At 45.7% G+C, this 20,064-nt stretch overlaps 1 protein-coding gene across 2 annotated transcripts; it reads left to right on the top strand.

The window, feature by feature from the left end:
- The first annotated feature begins 305 nt into the window (after positions 1–305).
- Positions 306–19,557, top strand: naca (nascent polypeptide associated complex subunit alpha). Of its 2 annotated transcripts, none has more exons than XM_007910008.2 (8): positions 306–388; positions 2,976–3,047; positions 15,967–16,052; positions 16,503–16,580; positions 17,088–17,234; positions 17,681–17,809; positions 18,605–18,727; positions 19,441–19,557. In XM_007910008.2, exons 2-8 carry the CDS (start codon positions 2,978–2,980, stop codon positions 19,453–19,455), a joined length of 648 nt encoding a protein of 215 aa, XP_007908199.1. In that variant the 5' UTR covers positions 306–388; positions 2,976–2,977; the 3' UTR covers positions 19,456–19,557. The 2 variants fall into 2 exon arrangements, with proteins under 2 accessions (XP_007908199.1, XP_007908196.2); XM_007910005.2 differs by lacking the exons at positions 306–388; positions 2,976–3,047 and adding exons at positions 11,128–11,768; positions 14,273–14,524.
- Positions 19,558–20,064: the final 507 nt, after the last annotated feature.

A 20,064-nucleotide genomic window follows, 5' to 3' on the forward strand; every position in this document is an offset into this window, starting at 1 on the left:
TCGCTTTCCGGTGGTAATAATCCCTTCAAATAGTAAATTAGTCACTTAATCCACGACTGTCTGTGGGACACTGCTGCTCACAATTGGCTGTTGCGTTTCACCCACAAAATACACAACCAATTGACTTTACAGTGTATTCTGTGAAGCGCTTTGAGAGTCCAACACCACGTGATGAGGCGCTGTGTCAAACATAAGGATTATTGTCATCAAACCACGTGTGCGTGCGGGGGTGGAGCCATCTGTCAATCACAGGCTGCGGACCAATGAACGGCTCGGGGGCGGGAGCGGGAGAGGTCACCGGGTGACCCGGAAGCTGAGCCCCTCTCGCCGGCGCCAGGAGCCATTCTCTCTCGCTCTCCCGCCATCTTGCGTTTCAGCCGCTGAGGCAGTAAGTGTCCGCGTGCAATCCGCCGTCATCCGCCCGCTAGACACCGGCAGCCGCTCCAGTCCACCTGCCCGGCGGTCCGCGACCCCCCCACCACGCGCTGATTAACCGGAGAAACGGCGGGAGGGGGGCGATGGGGACGGTTTTAAAACCAGCGTGTGGGGCCAGAGGAGGGGGGGGGGGACAGGCTCGTGTCTGTGGGCACAGAGGGTAATGGTGGTGGTGGAGAGAGAGAGAGAGAGAGAGAGGCGCTGAGGGAGAGAGTGTGTGAGAGAGAGAGAGTCTGGCGCTGCTTCAGCTGGTGGGAATGTTAGTAATAAACTAGTAAAGCAACTGCCATTGGGCTGTGTGTGTGTGTGAGTGAGTGAGTGAGAGGCCACACACAGCCTGACTGACTGACTGACTGAAGGCAACTTTACACTGAGCCGCTCAAGTCCAGATCAACTTCTAAGTCACCAAACTTTTTTTTGGTGTTGGAGGGAGGGAGGGAGGGAGGAGAAGAACAGAGCCTGTGTGTGTGGGGGGGGGTTTCCCTTCAAACCAGTTTTGTCTCCTGGTCAAAATAAATGAGCTAATAATGTGAGTGAATTGGAAAAAAACACGACACTTGTTTGCGAGCTGTAAAGTGACTTTTGGAAAATCCTTCACTCCCATTTGTTTTTTTAAATAATTTTAAAAAAAAGTGTTTGTTTTGATTATTAAGTGCCGGTGAAGTTTGACTTTGCAGTTGGCCTTGGTTCTCCCAGGTTTGTGTCTTTAACAGAGTTCATTCATGGGCAGATCATTCTCTGTGTGTAACATACTCTTGAAAATATCAAAGTTGTCAGTACTGTACTTTAAAGCCTATTTGGCTTAGGTCTTTCAAGCAAACCATGTAGCTCTTAAGTTTTGTTGGAAGAAGGAAGAGCTGTTCTACCCATAGGAACAATATATTTATGGAGATTCCATAACTAATGCATTGCTGAAAGATTGTTCAGGTTTAGCTTTGAATTAGTTCTCTTAATTTAAAGTCTAGANTTTTTTTATCCCGCATATTTAAACACCAAACTTTAACAATGATATTGGTGCTACTTTTTGTGAGCGGAGCATTTCTGAATGCTTTTAAATGCTGTTTCACAGAGGGTGTGATTAATAAGCTGTAGTTACAGCTGTCTGTGTTTGTCCGAATCTACACCTTTAAGCACCTGGCTTACATTCTGTTGACAATTCCATTTGTGTGCCCTGAGTGAATTTAATCAGAATAAACAAATAAAATTTCCCTGCTTTAAAGGATCAGATGGTAAAAGTACAAAGTGGATGCAAAATAATCTAAACTCAAGCAAAACTAGAACGAATTTGGCCTGTCACTGCCCTTGGGCCAACTCGTATTGAAATCACAGCCATTCCTCAGCTGTTTGTGGCACAAAGTGCTAAAGGATAAGAGCTGGCATATATCTGTATGAAATTCCTGAAATGCTCCCTGCCACGTCTTGTCTTCACTACATTGAGTTGTATGTCTTCTATATGTGATAATATTAATCCTTACATTTGGTATAACACTATTCATGTTAGGAAGATGTTTCAAAGCCCTTTGTAGGATTTACTGTAAAGTGTAGTGATTGTGTGTTTTGGTGGGTATATGGGTCAGGTTTTGCTCGATTCCATCACATTTCTGTTTGACTTGTGCCCATCCACACCTTGTCTGGGGCGAGGCAAATTTGGGAGCAGCTTTATATGATTCATCCACTTTTTTTGAATGGCATCAGTTTGGGTGTGATGAGCAACTTGTAAAGTGACTTGTAAGTGGCTTTGCGACTATTGGGATCAAGTTTGACAGCAATAACAACAAAATTACATTTGTATAGACAGCAGGTGGCAAGGCACATATATCTGGAAAAATATAATTTCTCTACACCTTAAATTGTGATTTCCAGGTTTCTGAGTGACAATTACACTTCTGCACCCTGTACATGGCTGTTTGTGGGACACTGCTGTACACGGTTGGCTGCCAAGTTTCGCCCACAAAATATACAGCACTACATTTTACAGTATATTCTGTGAAGCTCTTTTGAGACATCTCGAATATGTGATAAAGCACTATATCAAATGCAGGCATTATTATTATTACAGAGGCTGAGTGTGTTGACCGGGGCAGTGCTGGTTATCACAACCTTTCTTGATGCCCACAAATCACTGGCTGTGGTGGTGCCCTGACATGTGTGACTTTACTGGGAGTTCTGTAGCTCAGTGGTTGGAGCACTCACCTTGCAAGCGAGACACCTGGGTTCAATTCCAGGCAGCGCGAAATCTTGGGCAAGTTTCCTTACTCCACACAGAGCCTAATAATAATCCCTCCAAAACAAAGCAATAATAAATTGGTTATTTTCAATCCATGACTGTTTGTGGGACGCTGATGTGCGCAATTGGCTGCCGCGTTTCGCCCACAAATATACGGTCAATTCACTTTACAGTATATTCTGTGAAGGCTTTGAGATGTCTAGAAGATATGAAAAATGCTATATCAAATGCAAGGATTATTATTATTTACACAGGTGCAGTTTGTGATTGAGGCTTGAGCCACTTATACTAGCTGCTGTCTCTGTCTCTCTAGAAATGCCTGGTGAAGCCACAGAAACTGTTCCTGCTACAGAGCAAGAAATGCAGCAACCTCAGGCTGAAACAGGTTTGTATTTGGGTTTGTTGACCTTTAGACTGGGGGCAGGGAGGGTTCCTGGTTACCTATGCGAGTGGGGATGCTCGTGGCTTCACACTAAACCATTTTTTTTTCCCCAAAAAAACTTTTGTACTGGGATTTGGACTGGTTGTTCTCAGATCCCAGCAAACTGTGATCGGGGCTTAACGTCTGTTGAGAGGCTCATTGTTTGCAATATGGCTTCCTAGCCATTTGGACACACAACACAGTGAGTTCTGTGTTACCTAATTTAAGAATTTGTTTCTCACATTCCTTTTGCTTGTTTCCAGCCTGGGTTCATGTTTCTGTCTTGTTTAATCACCTCTTTGAATTCCTGACAAAGGTTTGTGTCATTACTTAACTGTACTTTGAAGACAAGAACAAGCAAGACTGGTGTTTACAGTGCTGTTCCGGTTGTGTGTGGGTGTATGTATATATGGGGGTGGGACGTGGTGGGTGTGTGTGGGGGGGGAGAAACAAACTAAATAGCAAGTCTAGTCAGTAGGATTCTCACACTCGCCACACTGGCTCCCGGTCGGTCACTGATGTATTTGCAGTTGGAAGTTTACTAGATTCCTGCAAAATCCAAGATGGTGGAGTCTCCAGAGAGGCCCTGGGCCAGCTCTTGCGATTGGAGGCAAATGACAAAGTGACTAATATGCTGCAGTAGTTAAATTGTAGCCTACAATAGTGGGTGCGGATCTGTCAGTGCTTTGGCTACCTGACTGCTTAACTTTCAATGGACAATTCGAAGCTCTCTCCCCCACCACACCTCCCCAGCTCTGCCAGGTGGGTGTAATCTCAATTGGATAAAACTCTTGTGAGAAGATGGTGCACTTTGGTACACGTCGAATGATCCAACAGGTGGATCTTCCTTCGTGTGGGACGTGTATTGTGAACTTTTGATTCCCAAACCGCATCTGCACCAAAAGTGACCTTTACAGAACAAGACTGTCTGAATGTTACAAAAATTGTGGTTTTAATGATCTTTTCTTCCTAAGAAACTTCCTGATTTCATCTTAAGTCAGTATTTACTTTCTGTGTGTGTAAGCTTATGCCTTGTGATGATGGTATTTGACACCTTGATTGATATCTTTGCCTCTGGACTTTTCTGTCGTGTTTAGTTCCTCGCTTCTCTCTCTGTCCCACGAGTGGCCTTCTGATTCAAAGGGCAATCTGCAACGCATTTGTTTCAATGCGACAGTCCTGCAGTGGCTTAAGTTAATGCTCTTTGACTGCGTGAATTGTGCCGCTGAGAAGGATGTCTCAATTAACATAGCGTGGACAAAGCTTAGGGCAATTGGAAGGCCGCTGTTTTTACGCTGCATTTTGGCTTATATAACTGACATAGCTGCAATCACGGCTCTTGTGAGGGTTACAGAGTTACTGCTGCTGCAGTATGTCCCAGCCTCGAGCACTGATAATGCATGACCTGTACTTCACGAGAGGAGAGGATCTTCGTGGTGAGCGCAGTGTGTAGTTTTTACAGTGACTTGTAAGAATGTGGTGGACATGGTCGCTGGACACAAGGACTGAAGGTTACGTGAGAGGAAGAGCTTGGCAGGCCTGCCGCAGAATGAGCCGTTTACCCCGTCTGGATTTTACTTCCTAATCTAGTGAAAGTTCACAGCGCAAAAAGGCCTTGAGTTTTTCTTCTGTGTAGAAACTCCACCCCTCAGAATTTTGTTTAAAATAGAAACATAGGAACCAGGAGGAGGCCATTCAGCCCCTTGAGCCTGTTCCGCCATTCAACAAAAACATGGCTGATCTGTACCTGAAGTCCAGTTACCTGCTCTTACCCCACATTCCTTAATACCCTGACCTAACAAATATCTATCTACCTCCGTCTTGAAAATGTGAAAGGATCCAATCTTTCAGATGAGACATTGAGAAAACAAGACTCTCAGATGAATGTTTAATCCCCAAACATGCACCGACTGACATGTATACCGTGCGATTAATTTTTTGTTAAAAGATTTTTTTTGAAGGTTCAAATATAATCTGTATGGTTAGTGTGGCGAGCAGCAGTTTAAATCCAGGCCAGTCAGTTCCTCTCACAGCCAATTGTGGCCATTTCCTGGTTAACTGGGTGCTTGTAAATGAAATTGTGCTGTCAGAAAGCACTCCATTCTTTCCTAAGGCCGGCAGTAACCAGAGTTTATTCAGTGCAGTATTATAGTGAGACCAGCTGTTCTGGTTTCACTGTATCCATTTGTGTAACTAGCAGTTTCAGACCATGAGGTTGGATTTGGGGAGGGGAGGGGGTTTGAGACTTTACATGAACTCCTATCAGGGTGACTGGACTGACGGCTGTGGTCGGTGTACGGTTACGGTTACAGACCTACCTGCGGTGGGAAGAAAGCTGGTGAATTGTTTGTTCATCTGGTGAGCGGCAGCACATTATTAATGCATGTGGTGATCTTGTGTCAGGTTAATTACTGAGGGCACCTCCCCTCCAGGGCAGGGTGGCTCACACAGGTGGGCAGGGCAGGTTGGGTGTTTTATTGGCCGTTTGTAGAACTGTACAAATCCTTTACAGCTGAAGACCTGAGCGGGGTCAGCCCTCCGGCCTCTGGGGGAGAGAGTTCTGCTCCAGGTGAAGTGACTGCGGCCGCTGACACAACAGAATGTGCTGCTCCAGAGGTGGTGCTCGACGCTTCCCAGACTGACACCAGCCCTCACAATACAATGTCTCAGACTGTTCAGGAGCCTTCAGGTGTGTTGTAGATAGAGTAACTTGTCACCATCATGTCTGGTCTCCCATCGGACGGACTGTGTCCATTCAGGCCGTAACAGTAGCGTATACTTTTCAGCCACTTTTTCAGTTTGAAATGCTGTGTGGCCACCGTCTCAGTGAGCTCTGCTTATGACCTGCCATACCAGATGGTATGAAAAACAGCACCAACGATATGGAAATTCAAGTAGTGTTTTTGTGCAAAGCCATTGATTCAATTTTACCATGAATTCCCAATCTTGTTCCCTGGTTTGCTGTTCTGCTTCTGACCCAGTGGGTGTGCAGTATGGAGTTTTTCCCTAGTTAGTGGGAAGGGACTGTGGGATGAAGTTCCAAAGTGGCCTTCTTGTGGGAATCCAAATTGATGGCCACTGGCAGCTGCCTCACTGGCCATTTGCATGTGCAAATGAGGGTGAGTGAGGAGCGGTGGCGGAGACCAACACACACATTGCGTTTTGTGGGAGTGTGAGAGTGGATAAAGACGTGAAAATCTGTCCTCATTAAAGTACAATCCACATGACTATTTTCTCCTCTGGGCTAGCTAAAACCTAGCTCGCCTTCAAGGCCCTCCACGACCCTATCCCTTCCTGCCTCTGTGACCTGATAACCCCATATCAACCTTTCCACTCCCTCCGCTCAGTGGGCTCCGGCCTGCTCCACGTCCCCTGCCCAGCATGCCCTACCATCGGTCAGACCTTCAGCTTCTCTGCTCCCATCCTTTGGAACTTCATCCCACAGTCATTTCGCTTTGCCCCCTCCCTTGCCTCCTTCCAAGGCACGTCTCAAGACGCTCCTCTTCGACTAAGTCTTCGGTCAACCTCCCTCCTTGCCCTCCACCCCTCCTGATCCCAACCACCAGCTTGGGTCCAAATCCCTGACTGTCCAGGGCCTTGGGACGTCCTCCCAATGTGAAAGCCACTGTGTAAATGTAATTTTGTATTGTGTTATATATCTCCTGCTGGACGTGAAGCCAATTTAGTTGGATTGGTATCCGAGCAATCTGGGCACTGGCTCAATTCACGTTAACCCATTAATTGCCTTCCATAGCACAGCATATTGCTGCCAGACTTGTAGTCTGAAGTATCTTTTTCTTTGGAGTTGGGCACTGCCCTCACCCCTTTAAATATTCTAGGGAGGGGTGGTAGGGTGGGGTTGATCAAGATAGCGATCGAGTCTCACATGTGATAGGGTAATGGGGAAGCTCTGGGGTGGGGGTACATTGGGTGGAGCTTGTCACGATGTACAATCTTGCCACTTGTTTTGTTAACTAAGTACCCGTGGCTCATTGTTCAGCAGCTTGGATTGGGGACTGGTTGAGAGTGACGGAAGTGTGTGAGTGTGTAAACCAGTTAATCAGCAGTCTATATTGTACGGAGGTATTGACAGTTTAGCTGACTCCCTGATTGCTTTGTACTTGAAAGAAAAACAATGGCAGAACGGGATGTTGCTTTCAGGATTGCAAGTGCATTTATTTATTAAACAAAAAGGGCTGTATTGTCTCAAATATATAAGGTAACCTCAGTTGCCAGGGAACCCCTCTATCCTTCCATTTCTCCCCGCCCTCCATGTTTTGTAGTTATATTTCGGGTTAAGGGGTAATTATAGAGCTGACAAAAGAGCACATTTTGTATTTTTAGAGTAGCATTATGGCACATTTAAATTACCCTAATAAAAAGGTAATGACATTTTAAAATCCAGACAATTAATTTAAAGAATGTTCTCCATGATTGCAGTGTGCCAGCCCATTGCACTTTCTCGCTTGCGTCTTTCTAACTGTATATCTCTGCAAAGCTTTCTGTATCTTTCCTTCCTTCGTACACGTTACTCAGCCTGTGAGTGATCAGCCTCACACTCTGGCAAATTGTACTTCTGGTTATCTCACACATATGTACCTTTGTAAATTTGTAGTGTTTGCACAGGTGCGAAACTGGCTCTATTTAACTGGTATCCTGTACTCTGCTATGATATCGGTAACTGTTTAGACTGACAATATAACGAGTAACAGTTTTTAACTAACTAATTTAGGGGAGAAAATCTTGCTTTATATTTGGAATAATACGGTGATCGGGTACAAAGCAACAAGTATGTAACTGTGGATGCTTAAAGTTGCTTCTTAACCACAGTGTGCTTAGACATCAGTACTTTGTGTACACAATGACAATTATGCAGACTGAATTACTCTATTTGCTGCAGCACAGTTTGTTACCAATGAGATGCTAATGGGATCAATAATAAGTGTTTGAGGCTCTGTTATTGAAAAGGAACTGGCAGTGGATTGAAATTGGTGACGAGTTAGCTTTCCTGGGAGGATTGAGTGACCACGAAAGACTATGGCCGCCCAGAGAATATTTCATTTTACTTCTTTCCTCCTGAGGTCACTAATTCTTCATCACAGTCTCATTGATATCTCAGCCGAATGGCCTTTCATTTCGGGAACCAAATCGGTGAATTCTGTCCAGCAGTCGTCGAGACCAATCTTGTGCGCACTCTTGTGCTATTTTGATTTTGGTTCATTTTGTCCTGATGCAGGGCAGATTGTCTTATTAACCTGTTCTCTTCTCAGGAAATTCCTTCCTTCCAGGACTCCCTGTTCAGACTGTATTGTAATAAATGTTTTCTGCCTGTCCAATACGTCCATTTTATGTTATTATTAATACGTTATTATTATACACTCTTGTTACTCAGCAACATTTCATTGGATGCTTCCAGGGTTTTGCCTGCTGTTATGATTACTGTTGCTTCATTTCCAATGATTTAATTACTTTGACATTTAACAGGTTTGCCCTTTGAGCTGTTTGAATATCCTGGTGGGGTAATTGTCTGATTGGTGCTGAGCCATTGTTAAAACAAGACAAGAAAAAATGGGGTGGGCAAATCACATAGGACAAGTCCAGAAATATTGCCTGGAGAAACTGCTGCAACAAATATTAAAAATAATAATTTGGTCCCTCAATCCGCGACTGTTTGAGACACTGCTGTGCACAATTATTTGGCTGCTTTGTTTCGCCCACAAATTATGCAGTCAATTCACTTTATAGTCTGTTGTGTGAATCGCTTTGAGACGTCCCAAAGACATGATAACATGATAAGGCACTATATCAAATGCAAGGATTATTATTATATCAAATGCAAGGATTATTATTACCTTGGACAGAAATTACTGTGAAGAGCTTTGAGTTTCAACATGATAAAGTGCAAGTTATTATCCTGTGTGGATTTAGGAGCAAATCAAAATGACCGACTAGCTTGCTTTAATAAAATGTTGCATGGAGTTTGTGAACTGACACAATTGTCTGCACCCACAGATTCCCACATCTCGTTTAATTAAACAGCTGCAGTTTCTCAAGGCTTGAAAAATACGGGTTTCAAATTAAAGCCTTGTTACTCTATTACCATCTCCCACTGGGCTACAAATGGTGATACATAAGCTTCGAATATTTGTCCCAATATTTAGAGTCTATATCAATTCTTCTGTGTTCTTTGCTAGTTGATCTCCTACAGCCCTCAAAAGGTCACTGCTGTTAACCAGAGTTGGATCTCTGGACTCCCATTAGATTGGCTGGATCCTCTGGTTACAGCAGTGGCCTTGACTGGTGTCAATCAGTGGAGCAGGGTGTTGCTGACTGTTATCCACAGAGACTGCGGTGCTATCAGTGTTAACTGAGGGCTTTGATGCAGCTCACACACACTTATCTGTAGTGAGAGAGTAATCACGTGTGAAAATATGCTTTATAACTTCAAGCTGTGGTCTTAGGAGGTCATGATCGTTCCCCTAACCTAATTTATCCAATATTGTCGTCTACGCAATGTGTGAGATGTCTCCGGGTTTAACCTAAATTGTTTACCCATATAGGCAATGCTCTCGGCCTCGTCTGTAACTCCTGTTGTCGCTCACCTTTCTAGCTGGGGCTGGTGCTCCTGCCTCAGACGTCCCTGCTGTTCCTGACGCAGCCCAAGTGCCTGTGTCCCCTGTATCTCCTGAGAAGCCTGTTCACACTGCAGGTAGACTGACCACGGGTGAAATCTTATACTAACAGCAACATGGGACTGGCAGTTCTGCTAACAACTGTTTGAATTTGTGCACTCTTCTTCTGTGCTCTCACCTATTAGAGACTCGGCACTTGGCAATGGCGGTACAGCGGGTTTAACGTGATGTCTTAACTAGAGATATCTGGAGTATGTGGTGTAGATTACTAGGATGAAACTCTTCTATTTCTGACTGCTTATAAAGTTCAAAGTGAAATAGGTTTGGGCGACCACTTTCTGAATGCGAGACGCTGCACAAATGCCCACAATTTGATGGTAGATCTAGTGAGCTCCTTCTCACGGCCTGCTGTGTAGAGGTGGTGAAGGTGATATGAGGTAGGTTAATTGTGACCTTTGTGATGGCTCACTGGACTAAAATTGTTTCCCTTCCTATTCTTTACCCAAGGCAATTTTGAAAGGTTTTGGGCCCAACCCTATTGCAGCTCCATCATTTTTATGTTGAATTGTTATATGCAGTCGTGGTTCTTTCTGTAAGGCACTGTTTCCCTTAGTGTCTCCATCCACTTCCTGAACACAAGGTTACAGAGGGTTTATGGTTGCATTGGTCCTCCTGATGGATGAGCCTCGATGGAGAAAATTGGCAGATGTGAGGTGGAGGGATAAAGCCTAATTCTGTCCAGTAAAGCTTTTGGTACCTGGAATCCTAGTCTCCAAAACAAAAGTTGCATTCCTTCTTTCTCCCTCCACCCACACCAACAAAACAACAGCACCCCTCCCATAAAAATCTGGGAAGTGCTGAGTTCATTTGGACGTCAGGTGACCGAGGTAGAGTGGTCTATCACTGAGCAATGACCATGTGATGCATTTACCCACGTAACCATCTCGGCGCTGGTTTTAATTCACAGTAAAATCTGTGTTGTGTGTCGTGTAATGAGTGCGTATGAAGGTGAGTGAGTGACTTGTGTGAGAGTTTACAATATTTCCGATTGACTGCATCTCAGCAGCCCAAACTTCCTCCTTTTGCATGTGACTGACACCTAGCTTGTTGCATATAATCTCACCCCCTGATCCCATTAAGTGAATATCTTGAGGTCTCTTCCAAATGACTAATTCCTGTGCACTTCACAAGATTGATGTGTTGTTATGATCAGATGAGATGGTTTCTGTGTAATATACTCTTGAGTGTGTGGAGTACTTTCTTCATTCCAACTATTGTCTCTCTGTGTTCTGTAATTTTCTAACTTTTCGCTCCCTTTAGTATCAGCTTCTATTGATGCTTTCTTGGTTATCTTCTACAGCTGCTATTGAAACCTGTTCTGAGCATGAATCAGTTTCTTCAGCCAGTGAGTATATACAGGCTGAATCTGAACCCAACAGTGACAATAAGATGGAGCTTTCGGCTGCTACTGAGCTGCATGGCCCTGAAATTCAGCTTGTTTCTCCCCAAACGTGTGTCTGTAATCCTCCATCCCTTCTCTCCCAACCTGAGCCTTCTCTGTCTTCTCCTACTCCCACTGCTCTTGCTACCAATGACACTGTCGATCACCCACCCTTATCTGCTAACCCAATTCCCGCTGCCACCATTCACCAGACCCCACCATCCACTGACGTCACCCCGGACACTACCGACTGCCTGCCTTCATCTGAGCCTATTGCTGCTGCTGACCCCATAGCCAAAACCGACTGTACTGACCAGCCTTTGCCCACTGACCCCGGTATCACTAACGCTGGACCGTCTCCCTCTGACGCTGCACCTCTGCTTGCCGATGCAGTTGCTGCCGATGCCATTAACTCTCTGCCTATTTCTGCCGCAGACGAGCAGCCTTTGGTTGGTGAAGTAGACGCTGCCGTTCATCAGCCACCTTTGCCGACCGAGGCAGTCGCTGCAAACACTGGCCTGACTCCATCAGACGCCATTGCTGCTGCTTCCCCCGCTGTGCCTTTTTCCACTGACCCAGGTGTTTCCTCTGCTGGGGATGAAGATACTTTAGGTGATTCAGTGGCCATTATTGACCAGGCCCCTATACCCACTGCTGCCGTGTGCAGTCAGCCCCTGGGTGGTCTTGTCTCTAGTGGTGAGCCACCTTCATCTTCAGGCCCTGTTAGTATTGATGAGGTGACATCCACTGCCCCACTAATTGCCAGCGCCCTAGATTCGCTCCCCACTGCTTCAACCCTAGCCCCCCAGCCTTTGGCTGCTGTAGATGCTACAGTCACAGAGAAGCTGCCAGCAGCTGACGATATTTGTGATGACACGGTCGATGGGCCGCCTGCAGTTGATACAGCTGCTCCTACAGCTGTTGATGGGCCGACTTCATCTGACACCCAGGATGTTGCCACTGATCAGGTCCCACTGCCCACTGATACAATCCTGGCCAGTGATCAGATCCCACTGCCCACTGATACAATCCTGGCCAGTGATCAGATCCCACTGCCCACTGATACAATCCTGGCCAGTGATCAGGTCCCACTGCCCACTGATACAATCCTGGCCAGTGATCAGGCCCCACTGCCCATTGATACAATCCTAGCCAGTGATCAGGCCCCACTGCCCATTGATACAATCCTGGCCAGTGATCAGGCCCAGTTGCCCACTGACACAGTATTGGCCAATGATCAGACCCCACTGCCCATTGATACAATCCTGGCCAGTGATCAGGCCCAGTTGCCCACTGACACAGTATTGGCCAATGATCAGGCCACACTGCCCACTGATACAGTATTGGCCAGTGATCAGGCCCCAATACCCACTGATACAGTATTGGCCAATGATCAGACCCCACTGCCCATTGATACATTCCTAGCCAGTGATCAGGCCCAGTTGCCCACTGACACATTATTGGCCAATGATCAGGCCCCAATGCCCACTGATACAGTATTGGCCAGTGATCAGGCCCCACTGCCCATTGATACAATATTGGCCATGATCAGGTCACACTGTCCACTGATACAGTATTGGCCAGGGATCAGGTCCCACTGCCCACTGATACAGTATTGGCCAGTGATCAGGCCCAACTGCCCATTGATACAATATTGGCCAGTGATCAGGTCACACTGCCCATTGATACAGTATTGGCCAGTGGTCAGGCCCCACTGCCCATTGATACAATATTGACCAGTGATCAGGTCACACTGCCCACTGATACAGTATTGGCCAGTGATCAGGTCACACTGCCCACTGATACAGTATTGGCCAGTGATCAGGTCGCACTGCCCACTGATACAGTATTGGCCAGTGATCAGGTCGCACTGCCCATTGATACAGTATTGACCAGTGATCAGGTCACACTGCCCACTGATACAGTATTGGCCAGTGATCAGGTCGCACTGCCCACTGATACAGTATTGGCCAGTGATCAGGTCACACTGCCCACTGATACAGTATTGGCCAGTGATCAGGTCACACTGCCCACTGATACAGTATTGGCCAGTGATCAGGTCACACTGCCCACTGATACAGTATTGGCCAGTGATCAGGTCACACTGCCCACTGATACAGTATTGGCCAGTGATCAGGTCACACTGCCCACTGATACAGTATTGGCCAGTGATCAGGCCCCACTGCTCACTGATGTGATTCTGGCTACTGATGAGGTCCCATTGCCCACTGATACATTACTGGCCATTGATCAGACCCCATTGCTCACTGACAGGGTTCGTGGTGCACCTGAGGAGGCCCCTGTGCCCCCTGAGGAGCACCCCTTGCCCACTAGCACCTCAGACAGACAGTCTTTGGCTGGTTTAATGCCTGGAGATGGGCTGCCTACCAGTGACCTGGATGCACCAGCTGATGCAATTTCACTCCCTGACACAGTTGATGCAGTCGCTGTAGATGTGCCACCTTCATCTCCTGGTAAAGTTTCTGCCGAGTCTGAAAGTCTATCTGATGATAAATTAGCCGCCACCTCTGTCCCCCCTCATGGTAGTGTTGGCAGCACCACCGATGGGCCACCTTTGTCCATTGGCCCTCCCGTTGATCCCCCCAGTGATAAAACATCTGAGCCATCTCCGCTTGCCTCCCCTGTTAGTACCATCACTGAGCTGCCACCGTTGGCTGCTTCTCAAGCGATTGAGCTGCCTCTGATGGCTGACACTCCCGACCTGCCTGACGGGCTGCTTGATGGCTCCTCAGTTGATGTCTCCAGTGCATTGCCTTCACTGCTCAGTAGCACAGAGGAATGTTGTGTGCCCCCTGCCATAGATGTCGCTGGGAGCCCGCCTCCAGCACCTGAGGAGGCATTACCTGTAGCTCCACTTGCCGAGCGACTTCAGTCCTCTGGCCAGTCTGTTTCAGAACTAACTGACCCCCTCCCTCATCTCCCTCTGCCGACCCAACTTTCTCCCACTGCTCCCGAGACACCTGAAACTGGCGCTGCCCCTTCTCAGCTTCCCGCTTCTCTGCCTGCTGCCTCCGAGCTGCCTCCTTCTTTGCCTGTTGCTGATCATCTTTCCCCTTCTGAAACCCCTTCACCCGCTGACCTTTCTTTACCTTCAGCACCCACTGCCTCTATCACTGAGCTCCCCCCATCTCTCTCTGTTCCAACCATCCCTCTTCAACCCACCATTCCTTCCCCTCAACCATCTTCAACTTCAACTGCCCTGCTTGATGAGGAGGAGATGCCACCTTTGATTCCTGGTGTGGAAGAGAACCTTCCCTATGAAGTTCCTGTCCCACGCGTTGTGGAGAAGGCAGTTCCCAAGACAGCTGCAACTGAAAAGCAGCCTGTGATGAAGCAGAATGATAAGGGTATTTAGCCTGGTTGAGGTGCATGTTGTAATTTCCTGCCTAGTCGGGCTGTGCACCCGCACTGCACTGGCGGAGTGATTGCTTGTCCTATTGTAGTTTGTATTCAGGAGAGGCTAACTTTTAAGTGAAGCACTCACGAACTCCCAACATACAGAGGAGTGCAATTTCATTGGAAAAAATGTCTTTCTGCATCGTGCCCTCGAGAATGAATTGGGGCAGCTTAAAGTTAGCCTGTCCTACAGCACAGGAGTATTGTGTGGTCTGAAATCTGTACTTTATGTCAAGTGTGAAGCCTGGAATAATTTCCTTCCCTTTGGTAAATGAGGAAACATTTTGTAATTCAATCCCTACCAACCTGATGATGGTTGGAATTTGTGAACTAACCAGTTAGCCCACAAAATATAGTCACCCAACATGACAGTGTGGCCTGAAATGTCTGAAACGTCCTGTGCTGGTGTGAAAAGCACTCGATCAAACGCGAGGGTTATCAGTGGCCTTGCTCGACGAAAGGAAAGCAAATCGCTGTCCACTATTGCTTTGGTCGGGTCATTCAACATAATGTACAAATTTCAACCACATCCACAGGGTGATGTCTGTATAGCTGGTGTGTACTAACGGCAGGGTGGAGTCCATCCTGGTTTTCACCTATATATATTTCACGAGTTGTGGGGACTTTAACATGTGACTGAAGTGTTTTTGAGTAGGTTAGATGTTGACTAACCTGCATTAACCTCCAGCCTCACTGGTGCTAGAGCAGGCCTGCGTGCCTCAGCCTGTGAATACTTATTCTTGATTTGCGGTTTGCTGCCTCAAAAGAAAATGGTGTGCAGTTCATTCTTTGCATTTTGGCGAGGAAAAAAAAACACGTATGTTGCTGTGTTCCTTTTGCGTGTCTATTGTTTTACACACAGGTTGAGCATTGCAGGTGCAACTGCAGAGAGAATCAAAGCGTCCAGTGTAAACTGGCGTGTGTGGTGCCCTGATCGTTCACGCTAACCTTTTGCGGGCTTGTGTTGCATGGTGTGAAAGCTTAACCTGTAGACAGCACTGCCATCATCAGATATTTATTTGTATATTTATTTTGTCCTGCGAGCAGTCCAAGGTAATACTTTTCCAGGTGCCGTTGTGTTACATGTCGTTGGATTTTCAGGTTTGGTGCTTATGGCTTTAACGTACTCGATCTGAACGTATATGTCAGTGTTGTTTTTTTTTGTAAGCCTACTGTAAAAAGGTTTAAGCTTCAGTGCACACCTTTACACGTTCTCCACCTCCGCATGGCTGTCAGACATTAGACACGGTTGTGATAATTGCCAATAATGTGACATGCCCTCCCTCCCTCACTTTGTTTTCAAGACGATCACATTTTCTTTCAAACAAACCGTTAAAATCCCCCTGGAAATTGTGTCGAAAGGGAGATGCTGAACGCGCTGTTGATTTTTTAGGGTCCGGCACCGAATCAGACAGCGACGAATCTGTCCCAGAACTGGAGGAACAAGACACGACTCAGTCAGCAACACAACAGGCACAGGTGTGTGGGCGCCATGGCTCTACAGCCAGCTTCTAACAGCTAAACACCTTCTCTCCTTTATCTAAAATTAGATTCTTTTTTATTATTTGTGATGAATGTAGTCTTTCATTGGCTGTGTCTGCTGACCATTATGTTTTTTATATATAGAATGTTTCCTCTAGTCTTCCCAGTCATACAGTGAAGAATATTATATCGATATAATATCAATAACCCCTCCCAGCTCCAGTCCCTATGATTTTACGATAAAGCAATGAGAAACCGAACCTGTTGAAATTTGAGTGGGATCAGAATAGAGTTTAATAACTTTTCAACTTTTTGGGGAATTTGTTCAGTATTTTGGCAAAGTGCAATTTCTCATCTCTTGCCACAACAGCTTGTGTGTATGTGGCACCCTTTTATGCACATCAGAACAATTACAGTGGGAATGACTTTACTCTCTTTCCCTCGAAGCTCGCTGCAGCAGCTGAAATAGATGAAGAACCAGTCAGCAAAGCAAAACAGAGCAGGAGTGAAAAGAAGGCGCGAAAAGTGAGTAACTGTTAGTTCAATCACTGTCGTGTCAAATCCTTCATTCAACCTGGGTTTCCACCATCGCAGAAAAGCTGGGTTCCATGCCTCTGCTCTGCCTCAACTGTGAGATTATTCTAAATGAAAAGAAAACCCAAGTTGTTTTTACTTTATACTTTATTATATTCTAGCCAGGAAGCTTTCATATCTGGATTAATTTGCTTGTAATAGGAATGTAAATTTATTCTAGTGACTTCTTTCTCGGAGTGAATGTTGGGCTGGCATGGCAGGGAGAGATGTGTTGAGAGAGGGAGAGAACGACATGGGTTGGGAGGGAAGGGAGAGAGAGAGATGGGTTGCAGAGGAGGGAGAGATGGGGAGGGGGAGAGAGAAAAGTGGTTTGAGGGAAGCGAGAAAGAGATAGAAAGATGGGTTTGAGGGGAGGGAGAGATGGGTTAGTGCTTTGGAAATGTTCTGAATGTCTATCTACCAAGAGTTCCATAATGGCAGCATTTCCTTTCCTTCCAGGCAATGTCCAAGTTGGGGCTTCGTCAGGTAACTGGGGTAACCAGAGTCACAATACGAAAATCGAAGAACATCCTGTTCGTCATTACAAAGCCAGATGTCTACAAGAGCCCAGCCTCTGATACCTACATAGTCTTTGGTGAAGCGAAGGTAAATGGTGTAACAATCTGTCTGTACGGTTTGAGAGGCTTCATGTAACTTGCTACAAATCTGCTATTTACAATAGAGAGAAGGAAATTCCCAAGGAAACCGGGGAAATGAGGATAAACGAATATAGTTATGTTTTTCAATGAAGTTGAGTTCCAGAATGGCGGAACAGGCTCGAGGGGCTGAATGGCCTACTCCTGTTCCTGTGTTCTGGGATTCTGGCTTGAGAGTCTGCTCTTGATTGGGAGCTTGAGATTCTTGGAGCCCTCGAGTATATGCTTGTCATTGATGTATATCTCACTGACGTGACTAGAGTCTGAATCATGTGGAGGAAGGGAAAGAGGCCGGATACTGGCGGAGGAGTTGGGGAAAGACTGACTTGACTGGAACAGGGTTTCCATTTCTACTCTTGTCTGACAGCAGAATCATTTATGTTTCTGTGTGCCTAGATCGAAGATCTCTCTCAGCAGGCTCAATTAGCCGCAGCAGAAAAATTCAAAGTACAGGGCGAATCCGTTGCCAATATTCAAGAAAACACACAGACTCCGACTGTACAGGAGGAGAGTGAAGAGGAAGAGGTACGTACCTTTCACACTCATGTTTACTGTCTAATATCCTTCTTTCCCCCAAATTGTCTAAAGGCAGATTTCGTTCTGCTGGAGTGGAGTTTCTCAGTGCTTGTGTGTTGGGCATGAGTATGTAGCTCAGTGGTTAGAGCACTCGCTTTGCAAGCGAGAGACCTGAGTTCAATTCCAGGCAGAGGGCCAAACCTCGGGCAAGTTTCCTTACTCCACACAGAGCCTAATAATAATCCCTCTAAAACAAAACAATAATAAATTGGTCATTTTTCAATCTACGACTGTTTGTGGGACATTGCTGTGCCCAATTGGCTGCTGCGTTTGCCCACAAATATACAGTCAATTCACTTTACAGTATATTCTGTGAAGCGCTTTGGGACGTCCTCCCGACGTGAAAAGCGTTATATCAAATGCACGGATTATTATTTATTACTTGGGTTCCACTTTCATACCAGACTCGATTTAAACGTCCATTTCTGTAATAGAACAAACACCAATGTCATTTACTGTATCCCTGGAGCTGTTACTGTTTCCATTTGGAATGACTTGAGTTGGTGATGAGCATCCTTTGCCGTTGAGTACTGAGTTCTGCATCAGGCCATGGTTGGGGGTGGGGGGAAGCCATGTCAGCGAGTACTGTTCCAGAACGCCATCTCATGAGACTTGTAGAACCATTGAGTCCTTTGATCAGATGGCCTATGTGTCCAGTCCACTAATGGTGTAGTCGAGGGTTGGCTAAAGAAAAAAGGGAGGAGGCAGAAATAAAAACATTACTCTTTTTTTCGCTTCAACCAGGTTGACGAGACTGGAGTGGAGGTCAAAGACATTGAGCTGGTTATGTCCCAGGCCAATGTGTCTAGGCCCAAGGCTGTCCGAGCACTGAAAAATAACAACAATGATATTGTAAATGCTATTATGGTAAGTTTGTTTTGTATTTACTCAACATGATTCTCAACGCAAAATACACCGTCACTCCACTTTACACTATATTTTGTGAAGCGCTTTGGGACGTCTCAACGATAAGGCGCTATATCAAATGCAAGGATTCTTTAGATTGCGAACAAATTGCAAGAGTGGGTGAGTTAAGTTAGCTTGTAATTGTATGATTTGTTAACAAGAGCACTCGCCTCGCAAGTGAGAGACCTGAGTTTGATTCCCGGGCAGGGCGAAACTTTGGGCAAGTTTCCTTACTCCACACGCATCTGTTTACCTAGCAGTATGTAGGAAACCGATTGTTGGTCAATTGGCAGCTCGCTTTTCCAGGGGTAATAATCCCTTCCAAAATATGAATAATAATAATTTGGTCACTCAATCCACGATTGTTTGTGGGACACTGTTCACAATTAGCTGCCTCGTTTTGCCGACAAAATAGTCAGTTCACTTTACAGTATATCCCGCAAAGTGCTTTGAGACATCTGGAAGATGTGATAAGGCGCTGTATCAAATGCAAGGGTTATATTTTGTAACATAGTTCTTGAGGCGGCTGTAAAAGCTAAAGGTGCCACTGACCCTACAGTAGAGACGGGATTCAGGATGTACTGGGTGTTTGTGGTATTTGTGTCCAGATATGATATTGTCTGCTGGTGTGTTGAGTGTAGACACTCTCTGAAATTTGTTTTTAATCTCTACAGGAGTTGACGATGTAAACATCTGGAACGCAGCAGTGGTGAATGGTCCGTTTTGGTGCAGCTTCCGTACATTTGTACCATTTATACTGAAACGTCAAATAAAATGTGGCTTGAAATTCACTGGTCTCTCTTCCAAAGGGTTGGTTGACTATGCATGGAGATCACACGCAAGTGAGGTTAGAATGACGTCCCCTTTCTTTCTTTACTCCTTTCCCCAAATCTTAGCTGTAGCTGTTGTGCCTTCTCTTAAGAAATGAGGTAAGAGGTGTTCTCTTTCCCTTCAACACTTTTGCCATTAAAAATGCAGTTAAGTCCGAATTGATTATCTTCTCTGTTCCACGTTTGAGCTCCTTAATGTCCTTTGACCATATTGAATAAGGTGTTCGAATTCCATCTCATCCTTCAACAACACGCAAAACTATCGGAACCTCAACAACAGCAACTAAAATCCAACAATCAAATCTCATTTTGATGCAAAATACAGTGTTTTAAATTGAATGTGTTCTCTCTCTCACCCCCAAACCCCCACACACTCACACCCTACTGTGGGAATTACTTTGAATTTAGGGTAGTATTTGCATACAAAACACACAGGAGACATCTGCCTTGAGTGAAAGGCGCTTCATC

Source organism: Callorhinchus milii, unplaced genomic scaffold (assembly GCF_018977255.1).
Source record: "Callorhinchus milii isolate IMCB2004 unplaced genomic scaffold, IMCB_Cmil_1.0 Scaffold27, whole genome shotgun sequence".
Taxonomy (NCBI): Eukaryota; Metazoa; Chordata; class Chondrichthyes; order Chimaeriformes; family Callorhinchidae; genus Callorhinchus; species Callorhinchus milii.